This window comes from Salvia miltiorrhiza, chromosome 8 (genome assembly GCF_028751815.1).
Source record: "Salvia miltiorrhiza cultivar Shanhuang (shh) chromosome 8, IMPLAD_Smil_shh, whole genome shotgun sequence".
In the NCBI taxonomy this organism is placed as follows: Eukaryota; Viridiplantae; Streptophyta; class Magnoliopsida; order Lamiales; family Lamiaceae; genus Salvia; species Salvia miltiorrhiza.
Window position 1 is genome coordinate 27,019,906 of NC_080394.1, and position 8,208 is coordinate 27,028,113.

Here is an 8,208-nt window from a genome sequence, read left to right on the forward strand (position 1 = left end):
ACCTTTCTTTTAAAAAAAAGAATGTTATTTTGAAGTTATCCGATTTTCTAACATAAAAAAAATTATAGGGTCGTCTAAAGAAAATAAAAATAAAAATTGTAGGGTTAATTTTTTAAAAATAAAAAATAAAAATAGTTACTATATACAATAAAATTATAAAAACTATCAATTTTTAGCATGAAAGAATAATATTGCCCTTACTTAATAGATTTAAAGCTTCATTTCGTTATCCTATATTACTCAAATCGCGAACATTTCGACCAATGCGAGTCGAGTATTAATGATAAATGCATTAATGCAACATGCTCCGTTGTTAGCCGAGCACCAATTGTTGATTATTCGTAAAAAAATGCACTAATGGTCGACATACTTGACCATTGCGAGTCTAACATTAGTAAAAAAAAATGCACTAATTCTTGACATAAAGGTAAAAATGACATAAAAAAGTGCTCCATAATTTATATATTTTGTAAAATATGAGAATTTTTTATGTTTTGTTTTTTTAAAGAGGTAGATATCTAGGGCTATAAATGAGTTGAGCCGAACCGAATACTAGCATGCTCGAGCTCGATTCGAGCTTTTGTCTTGTTGATTGAACTCGATCGACTCGTCACCCACCTATATATTGAGTTCGAACTCGGTTCGAGATAAGCTCGTGTGATACTCGATAATGTCGAATTTAAGCTTGAGCTCAAGTTTGGCTCGTTGGATGTCGTATACACGACGTTCGAGCTCGAGCTCGTATATAACTTAGGAAAAGTTTGATAAATGTTCAAAATGTTATATTGATCTTAATTAATATGTTACTCAAGCTCGTTTAAGGCTCGTACACTAGTCTGATTGAAGGTTTGTGAACAGGCTTGCAAACATGTTCGTGAACAAAGCGAATCCGGACACGTTCGCGAGCTTAACGAGGCGGGTGCCGTCATGCTCGAGCTCGGCTCGTTAAAATTATCGAACTTGAAATCAGGCTCGAGCTCAACTCGTTTACTATCAAATCGAGCTCTGAACGAGCTTTTTTTAGTCGAGTCTTGAATAGTTTACGAATAGCTCTGTTCATTTACAACCCTATAAATATCATTTTTTTTATCCAAAAATGTATATAAATTTATTTAATGAAATCATATACGATAAAATTAAGTAAGAAATAAATAATAACAGGTGTTCATATGATTTAGAATAAATAATAAGATCGAATTTTATTTTTAGTTTTAGTTAAATTTCATTTATCTAGAAATGTAAGAATTTGATTTAATCGAATGACAAGTATTTTACTCGCGACAAGTGATTTTTTAATTGCAACACATGATATAACAAGATTATCCTTTGAAAATCATATCTCAACGTCATTATTCCAATTGTTAGACAAGCTTATCTATTTTGTAGGCCAGATGAGGCTCAAATAGCTTAACTATCTGTCATTATTAGATTGGTGAATCGATTGGGGCATGGCAGTGGCGGCACGATTGGGGCATGGTAGTGGTGGCGGCGGCGCGATTGGGGCATAGTGGTGACAGTGCGATTAGGGCAGGTCATGGTGGTGGCTATGGAAACACTCTTTCTCAATTAATGGATTTTCATTTGGGATACCAAACATGAAATGAATATAGATTGATTAAGGGATTTGTTGCAAGAAATTGAAAGTGGCCCTCATTTTTTTGGTGAAGAAATTTTCTTCATTCTGCAAACCGAACATCAATTTCATTGGCATGACTATGGTTTTCTAGTTAAGGAGAAGGTGGCCTTTTTTTTTTTTTTTTTTTTTTTTTTTTTTAATGTTGGGATATATTTGTACTCTTCATACTTTAATAAGATTAAAATTGTAAATTTTAAACGTAATTCAAATTTAAAATTAGGATACCAAACATGAATTTCATACTACTATTTAAGTTTTATATTTAGAATACCAAACACATAAAAATGATATTGATCACCCCATGATTAATACTATCTATTTTGACTTAATTTATCGTATCATATGTTAAACATATTTAAGTAGCTTAAGGGGACATTTATTTTGCATGATTGAATATTTTTATCCTTAAAAGTAGGTGTGAGGTTGGCCCATTTCTCATTCTCTTCTCCCCTTTCTTTTCTTTTTGGGTCTGGGCCAACTTCAGGGCCCAGAACCGTGCCCACCCACTTATCCCAGCCCTTTCCCAAACCCTAGCCCACTCATCCTCGGATATACCCCGCACCTCCCTCTCTCTCACTCTACTCAGCGCCGCTCCACTAACCCTAAACCTCTCCTCTCTCTCTCAGACCCCTCGTTTCCTCCCCCCATTCCACCGCTCTATTGCCTTGGTCTCTCCACCGCCTTCAATGGCGCCCTCTTTTACCGTTGCTGATACTTCCCTTAAATCCCTGATGCTCTCTCATGTTGGGATAACGTAGTATTAAGGACAAAAAGGCTCTGCTATTCCTTTTGTGGTTGATTCCTTGATAATACGGGATTCCCTGCGTGGGTGGTGGTATCACCGGGCTTTCCTGACCATCGGAGCCCTGTTTGGTGGTTACCTGTGTAGATCTGAGTCGCCGGAGTTCTGTACTTGGCTCCTGCTGTTGGTGACTCTGCTGAGATCTGAGAAGCTGCTCCATATCTGTCACTTTGGCCTTGATCGAACTGCTGCCGGAAGGGTTGCCGAGTTCAAGGGGAAAATCTGAGCCCCACCGTGTCCCGAGGACACTTTTCCCCTCCTCTAAACCCTAACTCTCTGTATTTCTCTCATTATCTTTCTTGTATCTCTTTTACTCCTTTCATTCGCTTTTGTGCAGATCTGAAGGAGGGAATGAGGAGTCGCAGAGGGATCGAAGATCAGAGAAATCACTTCCCCGCAGAGCAGAGAAGTCCGAAGGGGCAGAGCAGAGAAGTCGTGAATTCTCTGCCAAGTGCCAGCGGGATCGAGTCCTCGCTGCCAGAGGAATAGAGGCGCCCCTGACCAGCGAAGTTGAGGCGCTCCTGCTGCCAGAAAAGTCGAAGGAGCAGAGCAGAGGGATCAAAGCTTCAGTACAAAGGAAGATCAAGTGCTTGAGCACGAAGTGGGAAAGACAGGAGGTTCGGGAACCAAGTGGTGTAACCCTGGCCAGGGGCGGATCCACCATGGAACATGGGGGTGCAGTTGCATCCCCAAAAAAAATTTTTTTTTTTTACTAGTATTAATATTCATATATAAATTATTTTAGATTTAGTTTTTGCACTCCCAATTAAAAGTTTTAATCCAAAATAAAAGAGAAATTCAGTTTTTAAAATCCTAAATTCCATTGATCCAACTAAAAAGAGAGTTCACCGTCTCTTTCTTTTTCATTCTTTTGATCAAGCCTATCATTTAATCAATCAATTACCTCAATTCTTAATTAAACAAAAAAGTTGAAAGTATACATTTTGCATTTGAAATGCAAAGTTATTACTATTATATTTGTATTTTAGTAAAAAAAATGTCTAAAATGTATCGAAGGCCTCAAAAAAAAAAAATCTCGGGGGCTACCGCCCCCGAACCCCCGTAGAAGTTCAGCTCCCTCAAAAAAATCATAGCTCCACTAGTGTTTATAAAATTATTTTTTGCATCCCCAATTTAAAAATCCTGGATCCGCCACTGACCCTGGCTAGGCGAAGATACCCAACAGTAGGATTTCTCCAATCCTACATTTTCAATGGGATAAAAATCAAGCAAAACTAGCTTAAATGATAAAAATAATCAAGGACATTAGGATTTTCCAAAGTTGCAATCCATCGAAGTAAACAAGAGATTGACCTTACTATTTTTATCTATCAAATCTAATACTCCAAAGTAAATGCTCCCTAAATGATCAACGGAAAGTTTAACATTACTATAAATGTTTAATTTAAGAGCATCTGTAGTGAGGCTCGGCAAACAGGCGCCCGCGGCCCGCTGTCCTCGCGTGAGCCGCACACTAATACCGCACTCGCTGGGCACACTCTCGACCTTCATTTGCGCACCGGGTGCAAACGGGGATAGGATTGGGCGCGTGCACTACACAGCCCAATCGTAATTTTTTTTTTAATTGGAGAGAGCCGTTGCAACAGCTCTCTTGATTCTCTCTCTCTCTCTCTCTCTCTCTCTCTCCTATAATTACTATCATATCCAACAATTTCGCATAACATTTTTCTTCCTCTTCATCTTCTTCCTTCTATTTTATTTTATCTTTCTTTATAATTAATTGGAAAAAATATTAAAAATAAAAATAAAATATAAAGAAACATTTAAGAGCTCAAGTGAAGAGATTCCCCACTATAAGAAAAAGCTCTTAAGGGCCCGTTCGACTCGTTAGATAAGATAACAATGAGATATAGTATGAGATAAACCAAGATTGAATCATGACTAAAAAAAATGTTTGGTTTGATCGTCAATTACTATACAATCTTATAATCATGTTTGGTTTGCAAGATTATATAGTGTCAATGTATTGTTCACTTACTAATATGCCCCTTTGTGACATATCTCCCACGAAGGTATACAATGTGTTAATTTATATATTTCACATTGGAAATTATCACTTTAACTTGAAAAATATTTTGATATAAAACTAATTAGATTACACGTTTTGTCTGTCATTTATTAGCATTTTTTTGTAGTGTAAATTATAAATCAAATTAAATTATAGCACACATAAAATTCGAACAGATTACTTCTTACATCCATTAAGCTTTTCCAATTTGTTCACATTTAATTAATGAAATTTTTGCATTTATAAATTAGACTAATGCATACATAAAATCTGAACAGAACTTAAAGTGACAACATGAGTGAGTTCTTGCACAACGACCAAAATGTATAATTTGCTCAAGACTCTTTTTATCGCTGAGATAGGGGCTGACAAATAATCATGTAATCTTGATATTAAGTATTGGACTTGGAAAGATTAAATCTTATACACCAAACACAAGACTTAGTTATATATAGTCTAATGATGCCCAATATGTTAAGTCTTACGCTAACTCATTAACCATTTATCGTTTGACCAATGCACACCCAAAATCAAAATCGCAAATATTTATTTGAAAAACAAAATTCATCACCAAATAGATGGTTTCTCAGCCACACAATCACAAAACAGCTGATCATCTACTGCCCCACGTGGCAACCCATAATTGGTCAGCCCACTCCACCTCAGCGCTCCACCCTCCCAAAAAAGCTCCTCTCTTTCAGATTTTGCAGAGCCTTTGGAGCTCAACAACTAGCAGGCGAAATGGAAGCCCTCAACGCAGTTGGAGTCAAACCGCTCCCAATTCTCGCCAAACAAACCGACCCCAACAAATATCCCACCCTTTCTCCCGTCAAAATTCAATCTTTTCCCAGCTGCGCCACCTCGAATCGCGCAATCTCCACTTCAGGAGCTCTCAACGGCGGTTTAGCGCTGCTGTCTTCGTTTCTGAGCCCTAATTTAGCTGAAGCGTTGACATACGACGAAGCCCTGCGGCAGTCCGATTTCGACGTCGGTGGAGCTCTCGACGGCTTGATCCGCTTCGCGGCCGAGAATCCCATAATCGCGGGCGGTGGGGCGGCGGTTGTGGCGGTGCCGGTGGCGGTTGCTTGGCTGCTGCTCGGAAAGGCGAAGCCGTGGGGAGTGGAGAGCGCGAAAACAGCCTATGCGAAATTGGGGGACGATGCGAATGCTCAGTTGCTTGATATAAGATCAACGGCGGAGATTAAGCAGGCGGGAAGCCCCAATATCCGAGGCCTGAAGAAGAAGCCGGTGGTAGTTTCTTACAACGCCGATGACAAGCTAGGGTTCTTGAAGAAGTTGAATTTGAAGTTTAAGGAGCCAGAAAATACCACATTGTTCGTATTGGACAAGTATGATTTTAGGCTGTTTTGTTTTGATCTTCAAGAATTGATGGTCTAGTGAAATTTGAGGAGGTGTGAAACGTCTGATTATTGATTTTGTTGGAAATATTAGTGCAATGTTAATCAAAGTTTTTCAAAAAATGTATCCAAATCATGCTTTCGCTTTAAAGATCGACCTTTAATTTTGAAAAAAAATCATTATTATGCTTCGCCTTATAAAATCTGGCGACGGGATGATCGGTCACCTTGCCGGTGGATGAGAAGAAATAAGAATAACACTAATCCCTGAAGAATTCTATGAATTCACTCATCATTCCGTTGCCCAATTTTGTAAGGCATCACATAAATCAATTTTTTTCCTAAAATTAAGGATTTTTAAAATAAAAACGAGTCATATATTTTTTTTCTAAATACATTGAAAGTTGGGCATGTTATGATTAACTTTTATATTAAAGTTAGCTAGTTTGAGCTATTGCTAGACAAACTATATTCTGCATATATAACCTCAATAGGACACATAGCCAAGGTTTATCAAATAGGGATTTGATCAGTTTTAATGGTTAAGTGCATGCGATGCTCATTCTCTATGAATCTTCACAAATCGTGTTTTTTTTTTTTTTTTTTTTTTTTTTTTTTTTTTTTTTTTTAAATAACGTTTTTGAGTTGTGTTGAAGCCAGATTTGACGGGAGCTCTGAGCTTGTGGCGGAGCTGGTAACATCTAACGGCTTCAAAGCTGCATATGCAATAAGAGATGGTGCAGAAGGGTCAAGAGGATGGGTGGTTAGTTTCACACACTTTTTATGCTCGTCAACTTTCACTCAGTTCTGATTTTGCACATTAAATAAATAATTTGCCTCTAAATACATGAATTTTCAATAATTCTAATTTTTTATACCATTGTCGTTTGCTCTCAAATTAATGTCGAGGTAGATGCTTGAAATGTCTACATGGTTCAAATGACCAATGTGCTAAACAACGTAATTGAAACTCTACGTCATTAATTTCAACTAGCCACAATGACATTAATTTGTCTAAAACTGACAACCGTACGTGTAAAAAATCAGAGCATTTGAAAATTTGTGTGTTTAAAGGCATAATTTTTTACGCGCAAAATTAGAATTGGGCAAAAGTTGGCATATTTAAGCGCCATTACCGTTATCTTATTTTCCTCGAGAATGAACTGATCTTCGAAAATGCAGAATAGCGGCCTTCCTTGGATACCTCCGACGACAATATTTGATATCAATAATGTGATTGATACTTTGGGGGTAAAAAATCCCAACTCACATCACTCTGTTGCTGCATATTAGTAGTTACTGTGAATTGAAATTTTATATATATATATATATATGTAGGAGGGTGTGCCTGTGGCCCTCGGCATTGCTGCTGCTGCTGCTGGTCTTGGATTATTGGCTTTTACAGAGGTGGAAAATAAAAAATATATAGTACTAGTATATTTTATGATGGATTGAATGTTCCTTTTTTGTAGGCTGAAACCATTCTCCAAGTTTTAGGTTCAGCAGCTGTTGTGCAGTTTGTGAGCAAGAAACTCCTATTTGCAGAGGTTAGCATGTATAGTTGCTGGTTTGACTCTGTAGCTGAATATGTAACATGGTTTGTGGATTTTTCCTTAATTAATAGGATAGAAAGAAAACCATCAAACAATTTGAAGAGCTGCTAAACACCAAGGTTGCTCCAAAGGAGCTGGTGGACGATATCCAGGTAACAGATGCATGCTAGCTAATTACATTTACATCGATCTCATGTCGCATCTTTACCGTTTGGGTGGGCTCTTGTAGCAAATCGGGAAGGCGATTCTACCTGAACTTAGTGAACGCAGCGTGCCTGTCGCTGCAGAGGCTACCGACGTTCCAAGGCCGCTTTCGCCATACCCTAATGTGAGTTTTTGTTTTCATAAATATTTTTGCATGGTATCGTTCATCCATACACGTCACGTGTGTTGTTTTTTGTTTGTGATTGTAGTATCCTGATTATAGACCTCCATCGTCGCCCACGCCGTCGCAACCCTAATGCAACCACGTCTATGTGCACTTGTTCTTTCGTTACTACAACCACATTTGGTGTAAACTATAACTCTATTTAAAATGTAGAGTATTAAATAGCTACGACGATAGTTATGTATAATGATGAACGTTTAAAGTAGTCTTTGGCCTCGGTCACTATTACGATATTGTTTGTTTTCGTATTAGACTTTGCATAATTTATAGCTTGTGGCTTTTTCTAAAAAAGTATAAGTTCACAATTGGTGTTAAGAGTTCATAATTTAATTAGCATGGGGGTACGTACCACATGTACTTTCGTGGGATTTTTATAATTGAATTCTTTGTACGTATTTCACTCTACAAATTAATACACATTATGTGTATATTTATGTCATCA

At 37.6% G+C, this 8,208-nt stretch overlaps 1 protein-coding gene across 2 annotated transcripts; it reads left to right on the plus strand.

The window, feature by feature from the left end:
* The first annotated feature begins 5,044 nt into the window (after positions 1-5,044).
* Positions 5,045-8,208, plus strand: LOC130997369 (rhodanese-like domain-containing protein 4, chloroplastic). Of its 2 annotated transcripts, XM_057922658.1 has the most exons (8): positions 5,045-5,816; positions 6,486-6,588; positions 7,008-7,076; positions 7,164-7,232; positions 7,298-7,372; positions 7,450-7,530; positions 7,608-7,706; positions 7,792-8,208. In XM_057922658.1, exons 1-8 carry the CDS (start codon positions 5,209-5,211, stop codon positions 7,837-7,839), a joined length of 1,152 nt encoding a protein of 383 aa, XP_057778641.1. In that variant the 5' UTR covers positions 5,045-5,208; the 3' UTR covers positions 7,840-8,208. The 2 variants fall into 2 exon arrangements, with proteins under 2 accessions (XP_057778641.1, XP_057778640.1); XM_057922657.1 differs by having other exon boundaries at positions 5,134-5,816; positions 7,608-8,208.